The 25,405-nt window shown below is 43.2% G+C and overlaps 1 protein-coding gene across 1 annotated transcript; it reads left to right on the top strand.

The window, feature by feature from the left end:
* Positions 1-1,387: 1,387 nt before the first annotated feature.
* Positions 1,388-25,015, top strand: acer3 (alkaline ceramidase 3; the record flags this gene model as incomplete). Its single annotated transcript, XM_083648097.1, has 11 exons — positions 1,388-1,490; positions 7,239-7,349; positions 7,937-7,989; positions 11,420-11,472; positions 11,785-11,866; positions 12,021-12,056; positions 19,097-19,155; positions 19,247-19,348; positions 19,789-19,893; positions 21,102-21,147; positions 21,259-25,015. The coding sequence occupies 11 exons, from the start codon at positions 1,388-1,390 to the stop codon at positions 21,310-21,312; spliced, it is 804 nt and encodes a 267-aa protein (XP_083504223.1). The 3' UTR covers positions 21,313-25,015.
* Between the last annotated feature and the right edge of the window lie 390 nt (positions 25,016-25,405).

The following is a 25,405-nucleotide window of genomic DNA, read 5'->3' as shown; positions in this document are numbered from 1 at the left end:
TATCGTAGTTTTGAGCCCCTGTCATTCAGAGGCTGTTGCATCATCCTACCTGTCTAGCCGTGCAGAGGGGGAGAAGAAAAGGCAGCGAGAGAAAACGATGCGACATCATGCTGTCCAAACTTTCACCAATCTAATCTCATCATGACATCCAGGGATAAGCTATATTTTTCTAGCCGATGCGTTTAGCACATTATTCTCAGTTTGCTCTTGCTATAGTGTAGCGTATTTACATGCTTGCTGTATTTAAACTGCCGTGAGATTTGTTTGAGGAGCATTATGGAGACAGAGGGATGAAAGAGAGGAGGGGGGGGGGGGGGGCTCAGAGCGCTTTGGTCGGGCTTCTCTGACCGGACTGGATCGCTCCGTGGAATCGGAGCTTGAAAGTGAAGAGTGTGATTCGTTTACTGCAGATCGCCAATGGCCACAGTTGTGAATAAGTATACGCTTAAAAGGTGTGGTTAAATGGTTAGCGCCGAGGACAAATTAGGGAATGCGCCTGACCACGCCCACTAATAGCGCTGTGCCAGGCCTTAAATGCTAATTTAAGGCCAGGGTAAAGATAGAGCCCCAAACAGAGGATGCACTTTCTTCAGCGGTTGAGGAAGTTCAGGGAGCCAAAGGCAGCATTCGCACTTTTCCACACTTCCACCATCGAGTCCATCCTCACCTCCTCCATCACCGTATATGGTATGCTGCTGGCTGCTGCTGCCTGCAAGGACATTTCCAGACTGCAGCGCCTCATCCGTCATGCTGAAAAGGTGGTCGGGTGCAGCCTGCCATCCCTTCAGGACCTCGACACAGGGCCAGCTTCTACCCAACTTCATGAGACCTGAAAGCCCCCACAAATCAGGACTTTGTCATTTGCTCTGACCCCATCCCCCTCCTCCCACCCAATGCCCCCTGAGCACAACCACAACGCCCCCCCCCCCCCCCCCCCCACGGACACTATCCCCATATGTGTCACTTTAAAGGACTTTTTACTTTGCACGGACCGCTGTTGATCTGACTGCTGCACTTCATAAGTGCACTAAGTCAAATTCCTTGTTTGTAATCAAATTACTAACTATGGCTATTAAAATGAATCTTGAATCTTGATGCGCTACAATATCTATAAAAGGGAGCTAGGGCTCTGTCTGTTTGTTTGTCTGTCTGTCCCACTGATGACATCATCAGTGATGTCATAAATTCAGTCTATCACTAATGATAATTGTTTTACAGTAACGTTAATGTAGTTGCTGCATTGTAGGCTATATGGGAAGTAACGGGGGTACCAACATTCATTGGTCACGTTCCCCAGGCTCGTTGTTAGTGAGGGAGGAGTTCTGGCACTGACTGTATAAATCCGTTATAGCCTGACTCACCCTCCTCCTCCTCTGTCTGTTCCATCATGGCTCCCTCGATAGACAGGCACGGATACTGGGGGCGGCCGACTTCCACGCTGGACTGGTGCGAAGAAAACTATGTCGTCTCTTTCTACATCGCGGAATTTTGTGAGTAACAAACAGACAGATAGGCTACTGCAGGTAGCGTTACGTGAAAAGTGTGAATTGTTGTCGCTTGTATAGACGGAGTGAGAGGCAGGGAGCCGTGTGAGGTCGTCTCTGAATACTGTAAACATGAGCCGCGGCTGTATGTGTTAGCTCGGTTGATATGGATGTTCAGTGAGTTAGCATAACCAGTACGTTAACGTCAGTTACATAACGCCTAGTACTAGAGATTAGCTGCCTGTAAATCACTGTTGACGAGCTGTTTTTGCCCTGGACGCGACGCAACGTAATTTGCTCTTTTGGGTGCTTTACATGTTTCGTTATACTGGCTATCTGGCGATCTGCACAGTGTTATAGTATCATTGACACAACTCTCAAAAATACCGTTCATCTCAATTTGTATAACAGGTCTGAACGGGTCTGAACTCCCTAAAGGCGCTCTGGCTCTGCAAAGGTGCACGTACTGCACTCATTCACAGCTAGGCACCACGTTGAAACTTCATGATGTTATCATTCCTTTGTCCAACGATACAAACTGGTTTCTCAGTAACCACTGTGTTAGATTGAGACTTTATGGCAAATTGTTCAAAAATGTTTTAAAGTTGTATGCTAGTTATGTTAGCACAGTTGCACTGCTAGTGCTACAGCTACAGTATGAGGCAACATTTGTGCACCAATAAAGATTGATGATTCATTGATTATGCAGCCCTACAGGAGCAAACCATTGGAAAGAACTTAAAGTAGGCTATATTTTGGGACTGAACATAGTTAGACATTTTTTTGCATGTGTCAATTCAAAATACAAAAAGCTGAATTTCAAGTAAGTTAATTTCACATTCAGCTACAGATCCTGCCTTTCAGAAATGATGTCCAAAATGAATATAACATTACAGATGAATTAAGTAAGTGACTACACAATAGAGAAACTAGATCTATTGTCAGTCGTTTGTTGCCATGTTGTCCATGACACCCAGAGCACTTTGATGCAACAGTTAGTCCGCTGGACTCAAGCGAAGTAGGTCAGAGGTTAGTTAAACTACTGCTCTTTCATCCCAGATGCATTTTGCCTCAACTACAATAAGCCTGTATACTCTATGAAAAATGTTCTCCACTAAAAGTCACAAATTTGGTCATTTTCTATCATATTTACATGCAACATTAGTAAGCATTGCCATTGACCTAAGTGCAGAATATCTAGGACTTTAAAAATTAAAGACTCCCCTCCACACAAGTGACACACGCTGGCCTAGCTGGATAGTCTATTTGGCATCGAAATGGTGATTCAGGTTACAAAGGCTGGAATGTGGCATTGTTCAAGTGGAAGACACAGAGAGAGAGCCAAACACAATTGTAATCCTCATTTGGTGTGTGCTTTTGTGTATGTTATCTCCGTTTGCAAAACAGCAGCAGATCATATTGAGAACAATAGAAGGCTGACTTAGAGGGAGGCCAAAAAGACTGTCCCAACAGCAGACAGGACAGCAGTCTCTCTAAAGACTGTCCACCAGCAGACAGGACAGCAGTCTCTAAACAATATTGACATGGCATAGAATAGCTCACTCCGACATGCTACAGTATCCTTGACGTGTGCATTTCTATCAGAGCATAAAGTCCACACATTCTACAAATGTCAATCCAAGGCCTATTGTGGATAGTGGAGACGCCTTGACTTTTAACAGGCACCTGCAGATAGCCAATTATGAAAATAGCATCCGTTATCTGTTTTTCCTCTACTTTTTAACCTGGCAAGTGTGGGCTATACTAAGTACACAGTTTGTATTTACAGCAACAGCCTAGGGGATGGAGGTTTACATATACACACAGACACGCCTGGGAGCTACCCAGTTCAACCCTAGGTCACTGAGTAACTGCACTGGTGCAGATGAGGGTGCTTTGCTCAAGGGTACCTAAACGGTAGTTGTTGATGCCTTGTACGCTTCCCCTGACCAGATTTTCCTCGCTGGTTTTGTGTTTCAAACCGGTGACCTACATCGATCATACAGTATACTAAACTTCTCAGTTCAATTGGATTCAGTTTAACTGTCTTACACAAGTCCACAGTGAGGGGAAAAAAACAGTGTTGGGGTATGAACAAGACAAAACAAACTAGTGCAACAAATTATACAACATATAACAATATAGCAAGGCGGTAAATGGCAGTCAAATACATATTGAGAAATTCAGAACTGAAAATGGATTAATTGTAGAGATGTAACGGTATGACAATTTTACATCACGATTATCGTGACCAAAATGATCACGGTTGTCGTATTATCATGGTATTCGTAAACAAAATTGCTGAAAATGTACAAAAAGTACTGAGAGACTCACTGAAATCATTTTACAACGTTTTATATTGAAAACTCAGACCCAAAAAGGATTGATACACTCACTGAAATCATTTCTCCAAGGCTGCACGTTTGCATCTGGGAGACTGTATTTACCATGTTTTTCAAAGCACTGTAATCACGGTAATCACGGTACCACAGTTTTAATGATAATGAAAATTTGAAATGGTGCAGTTATCGACAACATCATTATACTACCGTCAAATACTGTTAAGAACCTTGGTGTAACTTTAGATAACCAGCTATCCAACTCAGCCTTCATCTCAGCAACCGCCCACTCCTGTAGGTTTTTACTGTATAATATTAGAATGATCCGTCCGTTCCTCACTAGGGAGGCAGCTCAACTCCTGATCCAGGCACTCGTCCTGTCCCGCCTTGACTACTGTAATGTCCTATTGGCGGGGCTACCTGCCTCGGCCATCCAACCCCTCCAACTCATTCTAAATTCTGCTGCCCGTCTGGTGTTCAACTTACCTAAATTCTCCCATGTCACTCCCCTTTTTCGTGACCTTCACTGGCTCCCCATCTTGGCCCGTATCAAATTCAAGACCATGGTACTGACCTACCGTGCAGTTCACCGGTCAGCCCCGCTCTACTTACAATCCCTGGTCAGCTTCCAAACATCTCACCGTTCCCTCCGCTCCTCCACCTGCACGGCTCGCCTCGCCCCTCCATCGCTACGTGGCCCCGGGGAACGCTTGTCTCGTTCAAGACTGTTCTCCTCCATGGCTCCGCAATGGTGGAATGAACTTCCCCCCTTCGTCATGCTGGCCGAGACACTGCCGATTTTTCGCCGGAGACTAAAAACTTACCTTTTCGGGCTACACCTGGGTCCCTCCGGAATCGGTTAACCCTTATTGATTATATATGGTTTTAGTTATGTTTTCATTGTTTGTATTTCTCTGAATGAATTGTATTGAAATGTGATGTAAGTCGCTTTGGATAAAAGCGTCTGCCAAATGAAATAAAGTAAAAAGTAAAGTAAAGAACGGTTATCACTAAAACCGGTTATCGTTACATCCCTAATTAATTGCAGTGTTAACAGTATTAGAATGGTGTAATACTTAAAGCAGGCATGTGCAAAGTCTGGCCCGTGGGCCAGATGCGGCCCTTTGACCGATTTTAAATGGCCCTCAGCTTGTCTCTCAAAATATACAGTACTGTGGCCCTCCAGGCCTCCACACAGTATGGTTTAATCAAGCAAGTTCACTTTGCATTTTTCCGTTCACCTAACGATGACAGTCACAGCACTATCATACAGTTTGTAGACAAGCACCAAGTAGGAACAACACACGCAGAACAGCATATTTTCAGATGGTAAACAAAATCCTTAGAGTACAATTGTATTGTATGTGATTTTTATTTGTATAACCCATATGATGATGCGAGAAGCACCCTCGGTAATTTCATATGATCTAATCTGGCCCCCATTCAAAAAAGTTTGGACACCCCTCACTTAAAGGATGGGTTTTCCGTGGGGAATATGAATATATATTAAATCTCACGCCCCTAAGGTTTTCGAATCCGTTGAAATTCTTGAAATTGGAGCTTCACTCCCAGAGATATCAAGCATCTCTCACATATTTTTTGGGCCAGCCGACGCGTTTCGCGTCATCTGGCCTAAGTCCGCCTTGCGGAAGTCGTGCACCTATGAACTACAACTGTTGTTGGCCATGGTCCCGCCTCTAGAGGTCCTCCACGCCCCTTCAGAGGCCTTGACAAAAACCAAAAGGCAGCCATCTTTTCAAACGCCTAGCCTGCTGTAGCTAATATTAGCTTCCCATAGTTCCTTGCAAAGAGACCATTATCTCGGGAACGGAAGCACTAATCGACACGGGACTGGCGGCATTGGAAAGCTCGTCAAATTTTAGATCTAGTAGTAGGTGGGTTGAAGTAACGAAATCAACGCTGAGCAATGTACCCGTTTTTACACATTTTTACAGAAAATAGTTACAACATCAGATGCGCGTAACTCCTACGAAAATGCCTTAAATTGCATGAATTTTTTTTTATGAAGACATCTCCCGACATATATACTACCGTTTACATTTGGTGCAATTTGGAGGCAATTTTATTTTCGATTTATTTCTTGTTCTTTGTATATTTTATTGTCGAAGCCTTCTTCTTCTTCTTCTTTGAGTTTATGGCGGTTGGCAAACATATATGTGCATTACCGCCACCTACTGGAGTTTGATATCAGCCAAATGCCTGAGGGGTGGGCATAAAAACGAAGGCCACGCGAGCCCAGTGCATTGTGGGAAATGTAGTATTTCGAGTCCCCGCACCCGCACCTCCCCCCCACCACCCCCCCCCCACACACAGAGTGGATTTCGGTTGATATCTCTGTGAGTAAACCTCCAATTTCAAAAATTTCAACGGATTCGAAAACCTTAGGGGCGTGAGATTTAATATATATTCATATTCCCCACGGAAAACCCATCCTTTAAAAGGGACTTATGCATGCATTATAGTTGAAGAATTTCAGAAATAAAATAAAAATACTTCTTTTGAAGGAATCCCAATAGGGAATTCAGGCATAGCAATGTTAATAGTAGCAGTACAAGTGCCTGTGATGATGTAAAGCAACTTGACATGTCGTTGTTAATGAAGTCTTGGCACAGAGGTCATGTTTCTGCAATAGGATAGCAGCCGTGCTGCTGAGTGATCACACAATGTAAAAGCACACCTCGGTCTCTGAAATCTCACTGCCATCATGTCACCCAATCACAGATGCAGGCAGGCCTGACCTACTAAGTGACTGAGGGTTCAGCCATGATGCAGGGTCATATTGTCTTCCTCTAACAACACCCAATCCAAATGTCCACCCTCCAGACTGAGCCCCCGCGGACTTCAGTCGTACCATGACGTGTTCAATGTCATCACGTAAAGTCTGCCAGGGCGAGAGATTGCAAGGCTGTAAATAAGCCGCTGATAGACAGGCCTAAAGCCAACAATAATAAAATGCATTGTGCTTACCTCTATGGCCTGTACTTCTCATGGACTGTAAATACTTGTACACATTTCTGTGTCAGGATGTGGTTGGATGGATATTATTTCTGGTCTGGCCTAGATGGTTCATGTAAGTAACGTTTTAATAAAGGCATTGCTTTACACATTCAAAATAAAAAGAAATTGTTCGGCAAGTGGAAACGCTACAACGCCATGTCTGTATTCCAATGAATTGTGGGCAATTGAATCAGTGAAGTCTGCAACCCAACAAACTCTCTAGAAGTCTGCAGACAGTCCTCTTGAGTCCCCTTGTGGACCGGATCAGCCATCGCAGCAGACCTCCCGGGAACGTGCCCGGCCCGCAAAGTCTGCAAGTGCGCTGATGTCCAGATGTTTGGATTGTTTGATTGGTGTGCCACGGACTTACGTGTCTCTCTGTTGTCTTGTTGAACAGGGAACACCGTCAGCAACCTGATCATGATCCTTCCTCCCATTTATGGAGCCATCCAGACGTTTCGAGATGGCCTCGAGTTCCGTTACATCTTCTCTTTCCTCGCACTGGCAGGTGAGTCTGTTGGCACCACACACTGCCTTTTGTTCATTTATTCATATACATGAGTTACAAACAACAGCCTTTTTAGTCGTACCGTATTGCTGCCTGACGCCATCATAACACAATCATACCCTCTATGAGGCCATTTACACCTGGCATTAACATGCGTTTTCTGCCATCAGATTGCAATCAGATTGTGCTTGACCACTTGAAAGTACAGGTGTAAACGCCCCCCCCCCCCCAAGACAGATTGAAGACGGATTGCAATCTGATCGGCCAAACCAGGTGGTCAGGGATGCATTGTGCACACATTGAACACAAGTGTAAATGCAATGTGTCCTCTCAATCTGGATACAGCGACTGTATGCATGCATGCTAACGCCAGGTGTAAATGAAAACAGGCTAATGTAGTCAAGCACTATCTGATTGCAATCTGATGACAGAAGACGCATGTTAATGCCAGGTGTAAATGGCCTCTATGTGTGAGAACGGAGTGTGAGTGTGTGTGTGTGTGTGTGTGTGTGTGTGTGTGCGCGTGCGCGACTGTGCGTGTACTTCCAGTGTTAACGTTATGCTGGGTTGTTTTTTGTGTCACCCAGCTATTGGCGTTGGTTCCTGGTGCTTCCACATGACGCTGCTATATGAGATGCAGGTGGGCAGACGCATACTGACTAAACATAAATCCTGCTTTGTCAGCAGAAAAGTGTGTACCGTAAATTCCGGACTATAAGGCGCACCGGTGTATAAGCCGCACCTTCAAAGTTGACTATTTTTTTCTTATATAAGCCGCACCGGACTATAAGCCGCGGGTGTTTTAACACATTGAATGCCAGCCATGTTTTCATTCCTGTAGGTAAGTTGTGCCAGGGGTGTTTTTGACGATTCTGGCTCATTTTAGAACAGCCGAGGATTCTTTTCTGTTAAGAATTCATGAACACCAATCATCTAAAAATAACTAATAGAATGTGTGCTTTCTCTGTCTAAAAGAGTTAGTTTGCAGAGTTAGTAGTTATGTAGATATTAGCCGTTGAGTACAGCATGGTTTCAGCGTCTGGAAATTTATTCAGAGATAAATGGCTTTTTGTGAAACAGTCACTTTAACCATTCATTTTTGGCATCAGTAAGACCGTCAGACATTCTAAACAATAGTTTTGAACAGTAATTTCCTCCATAACAACAGGAAACACCCCTCTCATTCAAACTCCTCCCTCCGTGTGTCTTCTCCTCCTTCCTCCTGGCTGTACAGCGGGCGTGTCAGAAGCGCTTTTGCTGCTGCCTGCCTGCGTGCCTGCCTGCCTGCTTGCCTGCGTGCGGACGCTCCTTGTGCGAGTCAAGATGGGCCGGGGAATGCGTGGGCGATGGGCAGATGTTGATTCTGGCCTTTCTGAGGTGTTTCAAAGTGTGTTTCACCTATGATCTATTTTGCAAATCGCTCTCCGCTCTCTGTGTGCTGCTGCCGGTGCGCGGCCGCTCTCAGGCAAGACAAGTCTTGAATGGATTACTGTAAAATCGCCACGGCATTTCCTTGAACGGCTTGGTCCCGCGGCAGTTTTTTCTTTGATTTCGGTCGTCTGGGGGAGCACTGTCAACACTTAGTGGGTCGGTAAAATAGATTATACACATTATCTTGCTCCAATAGTGATCTCGAAGATGTAAAAGTTGTTGATTGATGTCCCACCGTCAAAAAAAAAAAATGTTTATGTAAGACGAGTAAACTCGGCTCTGGCACTTAAGCGTTGGATTATGTAAGACGAATTATTTCGGCTATGGCACTTAACACTTTCAGTGCCACGGCCCTTGGGCAAAAGGTTGCTTGCTGTGCCACATAGGCCGCAATGCATTTTAAAACAGTCATATAATTTCTTTAATAATTACTATGTAAACACTGAACACGCACAAATAACGATGAGACTCTCTTCTATCACCTGCAAAAAAAAGTTTATTGATCCCATTTTCCGTTCTTTAGTTATGAGCCGGAGAAGATAGCTTGATTGAACGAAAAAAAGAGCTTTTTTTCTACGAGCTGAGATAATGAGCCTTTTGTGAAATTAAACATTTCAAGCACATCACTGACTCTGAAGCTAATTTTCTGATGTAGTCACACCTCAAAAATAATTTCCTTCAATAAAACAGTGAAGGCAAGGGAATTTTGTTTGGAAGAATAATATTTTTAGCTGAAACCAGCAGCGCTGGCGCCTGCATGCGCTGCTGGTTGCAGCTTCTTGCTGATCTTTTGCTGCTGGTGGGCATCGGATATTCTGGCTTGCGTTTGCCAACCCTGTCCTGCTGTCTGGGTCTGTGTTGTGTACTTGGCTCTGCGTGCCCACCTCCCCCCCTCCTCCTCCCCCCCCCCCCCCGTTGTGGGAGGAGTGTCTCTCTGCTCTGCTGTTTTCTCGTTTTCTCTGCCTGTGCTCAGCACTGAAAAAGTCCGCTAGATCCTGCTTTTTTACAGCCGCGTGTACCAGCTCCCATGCTTCGAGTTGAGAATAATAACAAATCCACGGCTGATCATGTGTTGCAGCGGACACGGAGGCTGTTGCAGCGGACATCGAGGTGCTCAATTGTGATAGCAGATTGGCTGCTGCAGGGGCACAGCTAAACGTTGCTTCAATGAAGCCGCTGCATACGGACGGATGCGATGCGATTTCCTTCCCCCCAATGACTTCTTCTGTGTGTTTCACTCCACGTTCTCTCATCTGGAGAGCGCTGTCGCCACCTAAGGGTTCTGTAAAATAGGTTAGACACATTCAATACCTCTGAATATTGTAAGAGGCGATGTAAGAGGCATAGATCGACACCCCCCCGTCAAAAAAAAAAATCGAGTTATGACGCCATTTGGCGTCGCTGGCACTGTACGGTAAATTTCTAATGACGCCATATGGCGTCGCTGGCACTGAATGTGTTAAGGTGTTAATGGTATTTTCTTTTTTTTTTTTTTTTTTTTTAATTGTGTTTTAATGTTTAATTACCATATGTAATGCTCCCATTTATTAACATTTCAACAAAACAACATAACACAACACCACCTGTGTTGTTATTTACAGTGCACACAGTGTCATACAGTGTCATACAGTGTCATACAGTGTCATACAGTGTGGTGAAAAGAGGGCAAGAGAGGAAATTAAAACAGAAGTGGATTTATAGTTAGAAAGAGTGCTAAAAAAGAGAGATTTTTTTTTATTTTTTTATTTTTTTGGAAAAAATCCATAGATAAGCCGCACCGTTATATAAGCCGCAGGGGCCAAAAAAGCCCAAAAAACGGGAAAAAAGGTGCGGCTTATAGTCCGGAATTTACGGTACTCAGTCACGAATGTGGGTGACTGTTGTGACAGTTAAATACATTTTTTCTTTATCTTCCCATTTCTTGCAGAAAGTGCATGAATCAGACTTATTGTTGCCTTGGGAAATATTTGTAATGCAAAGGACACAGATTTGTCACACAGGGTAGGAAATTAGCGGGGGCTCGGGCAAAATGCCCCTAAAAAAATCTAGAATTGCCCTTGGAATTGGGGTGACGGGGGCTTTTAAATGCCCCCATAAAATAAAGAGTTTAATACTTTCTGTATTTTAACATTTTTCTGCATTTGCAAAGCGTGACTCGAAAATGGACAACTAGGCATCCGTACAACCCCCACCCCTCCTCCTACTAGCATTATTGACCTCAGTGACAGGCAGCACAAGCTAGCTGGCCAGTTAGTTCACTCATGTTTTTGTCAAAGTACATTAATAACATGCCGGACAATCAACAGTGTTGTTGAGATAGGAAATGGGGATCTTTAACTGTGATTGTTTATGAACTTTTAGAAATAAAATATGCTTGGATAAGAGTCATTGATTGGTCTGTCATGCTACATACAGTAAGTGCAACTAAACATTTGATAAAATTGCCCTGGAAATGATCCAAAATGCCCCTGAAATATATTTCACAGGGGCAAAAATAGCCCTTGTTTAAAAAAGTTAATTTCCTACCCTATATTCCTATTGTGACTCACAATTCAAAGTTATACTGAGACACTAGCCTTATTGTGCTGTGTTGACTCACATAGCACATGGATCAATGCGTCTTTTTTTGTCTCTTGCAGTTGCTGGATGAGTTGCCAATGATTTACAGCACGTGTGTCTTCGTCTACTGTCTGTAAGTGGCCCAGCCCTTTGGATGTATTGCTATTGAACACCTCTCAAAACAACCGGTCAAGCCTGGTGCCCACTGAAAGCACATTTACTGTGATTATGGCAGTGAGATAAACCAGTGAATCCCTCAATTGATCCATTCCATGAAGTACAGTACAGCTTTAGAGTGTGTGTAATGGAGCTATTTATTCTTGGGCTGAACTGGGCTGGAGCATATTTCTCCGTTCTAGTCTCCTAGTTTGTCCTGTTATTTGCTCTCCTCTCTATCCTTTTGTAATTCATGCTGAATGTGTTTTTCGTCACTTTTCTGTTTCAGATTTGAGTGCTTCGAACAAGAGAATACCATCAGTTTATTTCGTATTACGTTATTATTACTCGTCAGTGTCTCAGTCACTGTGGTGAGTGTCTGCATTTGTTGAATTAGTTCTGTCGCTATGTAAGAAGGATGATCAAATGCCCTCCCGCCTTTTTTCCCTTCTTCTTTGAATGATGATAAATGAGGTCTAAAATCATTAACATGGCCTTGACTAGTCTTCTTATGGGTTTTGGCAGGTGTACTTACAGTGGAAGGAGCCAGTCTTTCACCAGGTAAGGGAGTGTGCTGCATTCAGCTGAGTCACCTTGCTCTTTGTTTGCTATTAGGGTTCAGCTTGTTGTAAGTCCATTTGTTTCTGTGTAAACACTGGGCAAGCCAACACTGCAGAACCCTCTATTTGGTGCATGCTGCTTGTTGAACACAATGTAGCATTCCATTTCATATTACAGCAGATCCGCACAATGCAACCTTTAGTGGCATTTTAGAGTTTGTTCATGGCCAGTTTGCTCCAGTCTGTCTGTTTGTTTTTCTGTCTGTCCCACTGATGACATCATCAGTGATGTCATAAATTCACTCTCTCTCTCACACACACACACATTCCCAGTGATGATGTCATCAGTGATGTCATAACTTGTGACATCATCAGTGATGTCAGAGGCATTGTGACATCACACATACAGCACCCCACACACACGAGACAGACACACACACACACACACACACAAAGTCCAGTGATGATGTCATCAGTGATGTCAAATTGTGACATCATCAGTGATGTCAGAGGCATTGTGACATCATCAGTGATGTCATAAGAGGTTGTGATGTCATCAGTGACATCATCACTGAATTATAGCCTCAGGCCATGTTTAGACGACAACCGTCTCTGCATAAAATGGCAAACTAGCGTTGCGTGCTCACCTTTTATTTTGCATTTATACACAGCTGTTGTGATATCTATCTATCTATCTATCTGATAACGATTTGCGTGCAGACTGAGGCCGACTGAAGCCGCAAAAGACTCAGAGCAGCATCAAGTGAGCCAGAATAACATTGAAACTTCTGGTTAAAACCTTCACAATAATGGTAATTAAATAAACTAGTAGTCTTAGGGGCCCTTTACACGAGGACAGCTTCTGAAAGAAACGACACAATAGCGTTTCCTTCACATCTTTTCCTTCACACCTTCTCCCTGTTTACATGAGCGCTGTTGAATTTTTAAAACGCTGTAATGTACATGCCAGGTCGCTAGGTGGCAGTGTGATCACCTTATTCTTTGCCCATACAAGGACGCTTCTGCATGACGTAATTTCGTAATCGTCTTTCCGGTTTTTAAACACGGAAGTAGAGTCCGCCTTCCGCAGTCATTTAGACTTTCCAAAAAGCTTTTTTTCAAGCTAAATAAAACCCCCAAACTGTTTTAAAGTTTTAATATTTGTCGGGTGAGAATGTAACATATATGTGACCAGTTTATCATAATAACGCCTATTGGAAATCTTTAACGAGCAGCGATGACTGTGATCTGTCAAACCCTACTGTTAGGCTACTGGCAGTGAGAAAACACTGTTGATGTGCTTTTGTAACTAACGTTAAATGCCGACCGGGTACAGCCATCGGCTCCTCGCAGCAGTAACGTTCTGAACATGTAACTGAAGTTGGCCGCGGTGTAGCTTAATTCTGAATGTTGCCAAACTTCATTCATACTGACGTTTTATTTGGTTGCCAACTCGCGCACGGCTATGGCGTAATCGCTTGTGTCGCTCGCGTGTGCAGGCACATCAGAGTTTCTGAAATGTGCCGTTCCAAAGCGATTACATGGAGCCCTCAGCCCCGCACAGCGGGAAGCGTCTTTAACAATTTCACTCTGGAGGGTGGTTCCAAAATGTGTCGTTTCCTAAGCGCAAATTCGCCGTCGCCGTCTAAAAGGGAGGCAATAACGATAAAATAATTCCCCGTTTCCATAGGAAACCGTCCTCGTGTAAAGTGCCCCTTATTGATGCATGTCGCAACGTTTTTTTGTGTGTGATCCGAAATACACAGAAGACATATACAGTAGAACACAGACAACTAAAGTCAATTTTAACACGACGACCCTGATTTTTATTTACCCAGTTATAAAATATGGCTTTTATTTTGAAGGTAAAAACGCCTAACTTCCCCTATTCTGTCTGTTTCTAACGGGCTTGATTTAGCTTTGTGATTAAAGTTTAAATACATTTTCCACGCGATAGAGTGACACAGAAGTCACAATGGTAGCCTAATAAACTGCTCCAGATTGGATTACTGAATAAAAACCCAGTAAAGCAACATAAAAAAGACCTGAGCACAATTGGGACTTCACTTGAGGAAATGCATCACAGACAGTGAGTTGTCTTCAATTATTCAATGCGGGAGACAGTAGCCCCTTCTAAACATGCAGTGAAATCCGGATTATAACCAGCTGCTAGCCGGTCGGCCTGTATGTTTAGAAACAATTATCCGCCTTATGCGCACTCCCGCGAGTGCGGATCATGACCATCTGAGACGCATTATATAGGATAGTATAGGATCCGTATTATTGGATAAATGGCTGTTGTTTAACTCCGGCAGCTCATGATCCGGATCATGTATGTCTGAGTGGGCGGGCGGGTGGTTAAATGGCACTTTACAAACCATTAATGTCCCGGTGATCATTATTTTCATGAATGGATGGAGCGTTAGTTACGTGGCTGGATTATTTGGAACAAATTAGGTGAGTAAACAAGTAAACGTTTAATCGTTTCTTTCTCCCCCATCTGCCAGTTTAAAAATGCAACAAGGAGATGATAGCCTACTGCATAGGCTAAAGTACCCGCTAACGTTCACGTAGCCTATTAATTAATTAATCGTTCGGGCAATCGCTTATATCAACGAATTAAAGGAGCAAACTCACGGTGAAAGTGTCTGAGGAAGAGCCTGTGTGGCTCGAAACGTCACGCTGAAATAAATCACTTCTTCTTTCACTGTCAGGTATTTTGATCCAGCACCCAACCCAGTGGGTTTTTTGGATGTGCGTGTGTTGTTTATCCTCTTCATTAGCCTACTACTATAGCCTACTGCATAGGCTAAAGTACCCGCTAACGTTCACGTAGCCTATTAATTAATAATTAATCGTTCGGGCAATCGCTTATATCTATGAATTAAACGAGCAAACTCACGGTTTCCTCAAGTGCTGCAAATGGCTTGAATGGTTTATTTTCCTCCCGACCTGTCTGTCTTGTAGGCTATGTAAAAATGCAAGAGTTGCATCAGCCTATAGACGGTTTTCACCAGAGCGCAACCCCACAGCACTTCCTTTTTCTTTTTTTTCCGCCGCTCAGCTGTATAGACGGTTTTCACGGAATGGTCAGTCCTGCACTTGAATGTTTTTTTTTCTTTTATGTCCATAGCAAACACTGCAACAGGAAGTGAGCGGGGGTTCAATTTAGAATGTTTTTGTTGTCAAGTTAAAACCGTCTAGAGTCCACATTGCCAAATGCATATATAATAATAATAGGCATCTCACACGCTATGCGCGCTCGATTCCTAGGCTCGCCTGCTACGCGGGCTCGCAGCCTCGCCCGCCCTGCAGCTCGCAAACACAGCTTGGCTGTTGCGTGGCTTCACCTGCTCTATTGGCGCACGCGCAATGTCTCCCTCTCTCTCTCTCCCTCAGTCTCCCTCTCTCTCTCCCTCAGTCTCTCCCCCTCTCTCTCTCCCTCACCTCTCTCTCCCTCTCCCTCAGTCTCCCTCTCTCTCTCCCTCACCTCTCTCTCCCAGTCCCTGAGTCTCTCTCCCTCACCTCTCTCTCCCTCAGTCTCTCTCCCTCACCTCTCTCTCCCTCAGTCTCTCTCCCTCTCCTCTCTCCCTCAGTCTCTCTCCCTCTCCTCTCTCCCTCAGATGCTCTCATCTCCCCCTCTTCCTCAGTCTCTCCCTCGCCTCTCTCTCTCCCTCTCCCTCAGTCTCTCTCCCTTTCCCTCAGTCGCTCTCGTGTGTGTGTGTGTGTGTGTGTGTGTCTGTAGCTGTGTTTCCATTACAGTTTTTCGCAAAATAATTGCGATATTTCTACAACTTCGACAATGTACAATTGCGACTTGTAGGCGTTTCCATTGAAGTTGAGTTTCGCAATTCCCGTTACCAGCAGCTGCCACAGTGATTACGCACGCGGATCTGCCCCATATCCCGTCCCCTGCATGCTCAAATCCAACCAATGGTCAATGCAAATCACAACATGAAGTTACAACGCATATAAACGAGCCTGATTATCAATTCAAAAGAACATGTTGCGGGCTGCGGTGAATGCAGTGAGCGCGACAGGCAGAGGAAAAAAGGTAGCCTACAACTTTTAGAGATGGAGGAGGGGGGGGAAGGCTGATATGGTGCAATAGTCAGAATATATCGTGTATTATAATTATAACATTGCACCTGAAACGTGTGTAATGTATTAATCACTTCAGTCAACAGCACCGCACCGGTGTGCTTTTCATCCCGCCGATCATCTCGCCGCTGTGCCAAATGCGCGCACACAGGCATGGAACGATTTCTCCCATTAAACATCTATCTATTTTCCGGCTCCGCTTTTGCACAACACGTCTTTCTGCTAGGTAGCGTTGCTTCAAAGTTTTCCACTTGCTGCGAAGGTTTTGCCACGGTTTATCAAACCCTTTCTCCCTCATTTCCTTTCATTTTCCAAAGGAGAAGATGGGTCACATGACGTGCAAATGCGGAAAATCTGTTTCCATTACACTTTTGCGATAAACTGCTATATCGACACGTCTGAAAAACCACCTCATGAGAGCGCAAAAACGTTTTGCGATATTTGGGAGCTTTTTCGAAATTTACGTGTTTCCATTACCCAATTTCTATTGCGATATTTAGATTTTGCGCATTTCTGACGGTAATGGAAACACGACTACTGATGACATCATCAGTGATGTCACAATGATATCACAATGCCTATGTATGACATCACTGATGACCAGTGTTGGGAAGTAACGAGTTACTAGTTACTCGTTACTGTAATAATATTACTTTTTCCAAGTAACGAGTAGTGTAACGAATTACTATAGAATATAAGTAATAATATTACAGTTACTTCAAGATAAACGAGCTCGTTACGTTAGTCGTTACATCTTTTGTTGAGTCCATTCTGTGATGCCGCTGCGCTGCAAAACGACACGCAGTCGGCATTCACTGATCACAAACAGCATGGCTTTAACGCTCCCAAAACAAGGTGACGTCACCGCAGAGCCCATTCAGAGCAGCAACAGGCAGGCAGGCAAGCACACCTGACACCTCCCTCTCTGTCCTGCTGAGCCGAGGAGGAAAATCCGTGGCTGCGGATATATTCCCATGACTTTGTTTTTGTCGGGAAGAAAGGTGACACGATTGAACATCAAAGTCAAATGTAAACGGTGTCCAGGACAGGTAGGCAACACTCTTTCCACTGTGAAAAACACGAGCTCAAACTTCCTAACGTTAACGTTACGAGACGAGAGGACAGCACAACAGAAACCGGAAAACTGTTCAAATACAGAGATAACGTAAAAACTCACAAGCTGGTGGACATCAAACATTGCTGTTATTATTGTCAGGTTAATGTTGCAGAGCTAACGTTATTTGTGACACAAATTTGTTAAGCAAAGATGTAGCCTATACGTATTGAGTTTGCATTGGCAGTGCATACTGCATTCTATAAAACAGAAGATAAAAGATTGCATCTTGTCAGTCATCACTTTGAGCCAGGTGTGCTCTTCATCAAGCATCTCTGTAGGAAGCTGTGCTCTGGCAAAGCGATTAGTTTAAATGGAACGGCACATAATAGTTCACACATTCGCACCGCAAAGTCTGCATTTTGATGAGAAAAACGCTATGGGCCTTTTTCACAACGGCCATTTGTGTCTAGAAGACAGAGTATACACAGGTGCAACCAACTAACTAATTAAGGCTCCAGCACTGGAACACCTAAATGGACTGGAAGTTGGAAGCCCTAATTAACATCTTGGTGCACCTGTGTTACCTCCTGCCTTTTAGATACAAAATCGCTGCAGTGAAAAAGGCCTATTGCCATTTGTGTGGAATGTAACGGAAAAGTAATATAACGAGTATCTAACGAATTACTTTTGGCATGGAGTAATAAGTAAAGTAATAATATTACTTTTGAAAATAGTAACGAGTAATATGTAATATATTACTTTTTTAGTAATGAGTGCCCAACACTGCTGATGACATCACTGAAGATATCATTGATGACATCATCACTGAACTATAGCCTTGTGTGTGTGTGTGTGTGTGTGTGTGTGTGTGTGTGTGAATTTATGACATGACTGATGATGTCATCAGTGGGACAGACAGAGTGTGACAGACAGAGACACAGAGCCCCAGCTCCCATTTATATACTGAATGAATGAATGAATAAATAATCACCATTAACTTTAAGATCAAAACACAGTAACCATTTGTTGGGATGCTAAGCTAAGAGGGGACAGTTCATAACCCATAAGACTGTAACCCTAAGCACTTACTTCTATTATACCATGTGTTTATTTGTAAACACCATCCCACATTGTGTCTGTGTTGCTTTGCAACAACAAGGGCAATGTGACAATGCTGCCTTTGTTGACCTTTTGGAGGCTTTGTTTACTGATCACACTGCTCTGTGCTGCTTACTAGACTGTGCTATTAGCCCTGGTGGACTACATGGAATGTAGAAGATAGACATTGGTTCAGAAGGCATCTTCTGTAGTGTTTCCACATAGCACTCAGTGGATTTGTGGATCATTCAAATGAGTCAAAGAAACAGATGTAAACTCATGTAAATGTGCCTTTACTGTAACCAGTAGTCTGTATTTGTAGATTAAATTATTTTAGTCTAATGCATTTAAAGTGTTAAGAGTCTTTTTGCCTGACCCGGAACGGGCCAACCAAGAAACGTCCCGGGGGCTTACTGACTGACTGACTAACTGACTGACTGACTGTGACTGACTGACTGACTGACCCCATTGTTGAAACACGCATGTGTGAGTGTTGAACAGCTCTGGATGCGTGGCAAGCCTAGTTAAGTTGAACCCAGACTGCTGCCACTGCTGCTCAACTTCATACATTTCAACAATGGGGAGTCAGTCAGTCAGTCAATCAGTTGGGCAGTCAGTCAGTCACAGTCAGTCAGTCAGTCAGTAAGCCCCTGAGACGTTTCCTGGCCGGCCTGTTCTGGGTGCTGCACCAGCAGCAGTCTGGGTCCATCTTGCCTGGGTTTGCCTAGTCTTGTTTTTTCTTATGCCGTTTCAAAGCCATATGCTTTCTCATGCTTCTAATGTAGGTGATGTACGGCGTTCTAGTAGCTTTCCTCGTGATGCGATCTGTCTACATAGTTACATGGTAAGTTTGCCAAGTGGATACAAGTCATTATAAAATGTTCAGTGAAGTAAGTAGTGAGATACTAAAGGTGAAGATTTTGTGTCATTTGCAGGAGGTACCCCTGGCAGAAACCTCTGTGCTACACCTCCTTAAGTGTCTTCATGTTAGGGTTCCTACTGTGGAATATTGACAATATCTTCTGTGACTCCTTAAGGTACGTGAGAGGCTAGACATTACACGTTTACTTTAATGTGTCCTCGCAAATTGAATTTAGAATGCAAAATTGTCAGAACTAAGTTAAACAGCAGTGGTGAAGACAAGTGAATGATTATTATTTATTTGATGGCGCAGCTTTATCTTCATCATTTTTTGCCATCTCAAGGACAAGACAGGCAAATTAAAAGTCATGTCTGTGCCTTGAAATTGATCTGCTCATTAACTGTAGAAAAAGCAATTTTTGAAAGCTATTTCAAGCTGATGTATTTTTAGTTTAGATGTGAACACAAACATTTATTTAAAAAAAAATGATGATTGATCTGTCAGTTTGATAACATCACCTTGAGGCAGAGCAATCCCAGACTGTACGTATAACAGTCCTTGTGTTGTGTTATTAATAGAAGCTGATGATAGGTAACACCCCTTTTTGATCCTCAGAGCCAGTAGGCAGACGCTGCCCTCTGGTGTTGGCACAGTAACACAGTTCCATGCCTGGTGGCACATCTTCACAGGCCTGGGGTCCTACCTACACATACTTCACAGGTAAGCCGTATGTCTTGTATTTGAATATAGGGCTGCCACAAACGATTATTTTGATGTCACCGATTATTTCAACGATTAGTCGACTAAATTTAGCTTTAAGTTGTTTTAAGCATGTGCCAACTAAAAATAAAGACAATTAAGATGATAATTCACTCAAAAATAATCTTTTCATGAACTTTAAAGTTTAGAGCATGTAGCAGCATATTTATTTCTGGCATCAATGTACTTGCATGTAATAAATGTAATATAGTGCAAATTGCAAAACTGCAAAATAGTACACATTAAAATTGAAAACATATAGTGCAATGAAATATGTACTATCCATTGAATGAATAATGCAACATAAAATTAGGGCACTACTACGTGGAATGAAAATGGAACCAAAAACTATTCACTATGTATGCAACCAAAATATCAACAAAAATAAATAGTTTCAGTCTTCTCAAGCATCAAACACATGTTTAAATGTAGTAAGTAGAGAGTGCAAACTGCGGAGTAGAATGAGGTTTCCAGTATTCCCGTCAGCAACACGAGCTTAACGTTGCTATGATGACAACGTTACAGCAAGGCTTTTAACGTTAATATCGTTAGCCAGTAGCTAACGTTAGCAGCTCAAACTTAACGTTGCGTTGGCAGTGAGCTAACAAGCTAATTAGCCTTTATCTCCATCATCTGCATTCGCCACAACGTGCTTCCCTTTGAGATGCTCGCGCATCATACTCGTGCTGCCATGATAAGCGAGTTCAGCTTATTTAGCAGATTTTGCATTTCACATTATTGTGGGTGAAATGCTCCCACACTTTGGATGTATGAGAACGGCTAGACATTTTTTCTGTGGAGAAAGCACTGGGAGCTGCTTGTTTTTCCGGTCACGGTGATGTCACGTTTTCCCCGGATGATCGGTACTGCGCATGTGCATCAAAGACAGGACGAAGACGCCTGGAGGCCAGGCCAGCCAGTGAGGCAATCGCAGGCAGCACCTTCGGGGAAACAAAACAAACGTTTTTTTCTTTTTTTCAGCAAAAAAAAAAACATGCGATGACGTCGATTACCAAATACGTCGGCGACGATTTTGGTCATCGACGTCATTGCGACTAGTGGACTAATCGTGGCAGCCCTATTTGAATAACAGGAGATGATAGCAGTGGGTTTTGTTGTGATCATCACTGCATTTTTATGCATGTAAAATGTTTATGTTACCCTCTTAGCCTCCAGATCAGGTCAACCCACCTCAAGCACAGACCAAAAATAAAGGTATGTCCAGTCCTTATCCTTTGCATATAACTCTTTCTTTCTTTCTTTCTTTCTTTCTTTCTTTCTTTCTTTCTCAAACATGAGCTAATGCTACATCCAAAATGTTTTCAGTTTCTATGTGGAGTGTGGCCCACATTGCACATTGAGCCTCAGAAGACAAGCTGAAGTGAATGGATGGGGACCATAAAACGATGGTGACTGCCATATCCAGACATCATCAGCAAATGCCCCTCCCCCTCTGCTGGGAAGCCAGCCCACAACCAGAGGGCAGGTGCACCCCAAGGCACCACCCCAGGACCCCTTCAGTTCTGCACTGTGGAGATTTGCTAAGTACAGTATACCACTGAGAAGTGTCAAGAAATGGACGATTATGTTCATCAATTATAATTTATTAGATCAAGCTTTTTTTCTGTAATGTTGTTCAAGTGTAATGTTTTTATTTGTTCATTAATTTTCGATGCAAATATGATGTGCAGGCTGCTGCTGATCCAGTGAAAGATGTTGAATGGGTTAAGGAAGGTTTCTTGATTATGGTTTGGGAAAAGGGAAAACAAGTGTCAATAAGTTCTAATTTACAATAGCATCTTTATCGTTGTATGTTAAAATCTATGGCTATTTACATCCCCTATATTGGGTAGAGATATACTGGTAACACTTTATAATAACGTTCAGTCGTAAGTCATTTATAAGCCTTTAGTTAATGATGAACTAACCATTTACAAAACATGAATATACATTTGTAGATGATTAATAAATGTTATGTTAACATATCACAAATGTGTTGTAAGTCATCTATAAACCTTTAGGAAATGAAGTGTTCCTCACCTGTTGTAAATGATGTGTAAATCATTTACAATTCATTTACAAGGCTTTCAGCATCCCCTAATCTAAAGTGTACACCATTCATCACACATAAATGTGTTACATCCAAGGGGGTAGCTCTGTTTGTTAAAATTGAAGCCAAGTGTCCTCTTTGCCTGCAGGGGGCGACGCATTGGTTTGTGGACTTCTGTTTTGAAGCATCAAGTATGGCCTCAGTAAACACTTTCCTAATGCGTGTATAGTCTCAATCGCTAGCTTCAGACTATGTTGTAGTTGCAGACTATGTTTTGGGGCATGATTGACACGTCGCTTGTCCACTGATCACACAGCTCGCAGATCACGGACCAATAGCAGGCCGTGCTCTCTGTGGGAAACCCCTGGACTTGTGTCAAGATCCAAGATGGCAATCGCCAAAATGCCATATGTGAGGCGTCAAAAAACAGAAGTCCACAGACCAATGGGTCGCCCCCTGCAGGCCATTCGAATGAATGCAGGTTTAAGTGCACTTCTGCATTGGCTTCAATGTTGACAGAGCTACCCCCTTGTATGTAACACATTTATGTGTGATGGATGCTTTACACTTTAGATTAGGGGATACAGAAAGCTTTGTAAATTAATCGTTGATTTCCACATAATTTATAACAGGTGAGGAACACTTCATTTACTAAAAGGTTATAGATGACATTATAGATGACATTTGTGATATGTTAACATAGCATTTATTAATCATCTACAAATGTATATTCATGTTTTGTAAGTGATTAGTTCATCATTAACTAAAGGCTTATAAATGACTTACGACTGAACGTTATTATAAAGTGTTACCGATATGGTATCTTTTGGCTATGCGTCCTGCGTCCGTTTGGAGTGTCCTATCTAAATTAACGCAACGTACACACGATCGCCTAGCAAGTATAGACGGTTTTCATGGAAATGACACCATTCCGAAAGGGGCTAGTCAGGCCTGTTCTATTGCACTAGCAAATGCTACAACAGGAAGTGAGCTGGGGTTCAATTTAGAATGTTTATGTTGTCAAGTTAATCCAATCTATATCTCCAGCCTAAGGTGTAACTAAGGGCCCTATCTTCCCAATGGCGGTTATTTTCATAATACGCGTTAGCGCCCGTTTTGTGCTGGAATAGCGCAAAACGGGGGGCAGGGGGCAAAGCCCTAATTGTGGCTCTGTCGGGCCGCTGCGCTTCATGTCATCTCAGCGCAAACCCCGATAGGCGTGTTTATGCCCATATTAACAGGATTGACCACAAGTTGAGATCACTCCCCTTAAAAGCCACAGCGTCACCGCCATCACGTCTGTGACAGGCAGCAGCTTCTTTCTTGCTCAGTGCAAGCAGAGTGACATAGAGAGAAAAGACAGAGGGAGAGAGTCAGAGAGAGAGAGGGGGGAGAGAACGGGAGAGGGAAGAGAGAATTGGAGGATGAACCAGTTCGGATTCGCAACGAAAATGTATGCTTTTGTAATTAGTAGCCTTTTAATTAGTCGTTTCGCTCATATAGGCTATAACATACACATTTAAAAATATTCGGTTCTTTAAAAGGGTAGGGATGTGTGAGATTTTAATTCTAGCCTATTTCAATAGCCTATACCAGAATTGTCCACTCGGGTTAAGCTATTGTTGCATCGTGCAGTGGTGCAGGGAGAGAGGTTACTGTATACTATCAATGGTTACTGTATAGCCTACTGGCCGATGTTGTGTCAGAAATTGATTTGCTGCCAGAAACTGATTTCGATCCGCAGGACCACGCACAGCGCTGCCTCGGTGCCTCGGCAGTGCCTCTACCCACCCTGTGCAGCGACCCCCCCCGGCCTGCCTACCCGGCCCAGCTCACACCTCCGGGGAGACCCCCCTTCAGGACACGGCACACTAGCCGAACACAAAGCACCCCTCCCCGCGCTACACACAGACTCCCGCCCCGCCAGACCCTCGTTCCCCTGGTAATCCAATTCAAAACGCAAATCACTTTTTCGCACAAAACCATGACAAACGAATTGTCATTGTTAAATCAAGGTGTGTTTTTTTCTGCAGTGTAGGTTAGTTGAAAATCAACGTGGCATTCTGTGGAGGGAAGTGTGTCCGCGCGCGAGCCGTGCGTAATGGGCCTATCCAAGCGAGGATTTCCTGAACTGCGCTGGAGAATGCTGTCTGTGCTCAGGCGTACGCCTGGCGTAGTGGGGTTGTTTGCGCTAAGACCAGCTATTTGCTGCTGTTAAAATTGAGAGCACCCAAGGCCTTTTTTCCTAACACATTGCGCTGGAACGCCTATTTTGGAATGGGCAATGCCCAAACCTCTCCGACGGTATCTTCCCCAGAGCGCTAATGATGACATGATAGGCTAGAGGCCCACGGACACGCCTGGGCCACGCCTACACCTATGTCATCCCAGCGCAAAACTGGGCGGTGGAGGCAGACGATAGCTTAAGACGCTGGGAAGATAGCAATAAGAGGCGCACAAACGCAGCGCAAACGATACCGCCGTACGAAGATAGGGCCCTAAGACTGTATTGGTTAGGTGTTTTAAGTGTAGTTGAGGGAGCTCTACATATAACACAGTATTTTCATATCCCTTTCTAGGAGTTTCAGGTATTGTTTTGGATGTGCCCAATACACATGGGATTTTAACTGCCAGCTAGAAATTGATACTGTGTTATTGTAGCTCAGCTGGCTTGACTAGAAGGTCCCCTTGAATTTCTTCTATCAAAGCATGGCAAGACTGGAATTATAATATTGTTCTTTCCAATGCTGAATTAGCTCTTAGATTTAGAACATATTGATTGAGACATGTGAATGTTTTACTTGACTATTAATAAGGACGGAGACAAGGAGATGCCATGCATACATATAGTTTTGGTTCACAGCTCCACAACGCTGACTTTTAGTTTTGATCAGAAATTGCGATACAACAGGGTAATTCTTTCCATGCAATTATTTGAATTACTTTTTTTCCATGTGGCAAGTCATTCCTGCATGAGGTGTTTGGCCAAAATCTGGAGGGTAAATATATCAGGCACAGTGAAAATTGGCTCAACTTGCCCAAAGCAAGACAGTAGTCTTTATTTATATATATATATATATATATATATATATATATATATATATATATATATATATATATATATATATACATATACATATACATAAAGACTACTGTCTTGCTTATATACAGTTTGGGTCTATATGTTTATATACGGTATATAGACCCAAACTGTGCAAGCATGAGACAAACATTTATGAAATTGTAAACTCTTATACACCTACCCATCTTTCATTTGCTAATCACTGGTTAAGACAGAACTTGCATAGCACATAGCTTCAGCTACATGGCACTGTCATGTATGCGCATGCTTTTAGACAGCTGTAATAAGGACTTCATGCAACAATTGTCATTTGTGCCATGTATTTTTGCATAGCCAGACCT

Source organism: Poromitra crassiceps, assembly GCF_964638095.1.
Source record: "Poromitra crassiceps genome assembly, chromosome: 1".
Classification (NCBI taxonomy): domain Eukaryota; kingdom Metazoa; phylum Chordata; class Actinopteri; order Beryciformes; family Melamphaidae; genus Poromitra; species Poromitra crassiceps.
Note: the sequence above shows the minus strand (reverse complement) of the source record. Positions and strands in the feature narration are given on the sequence as shown.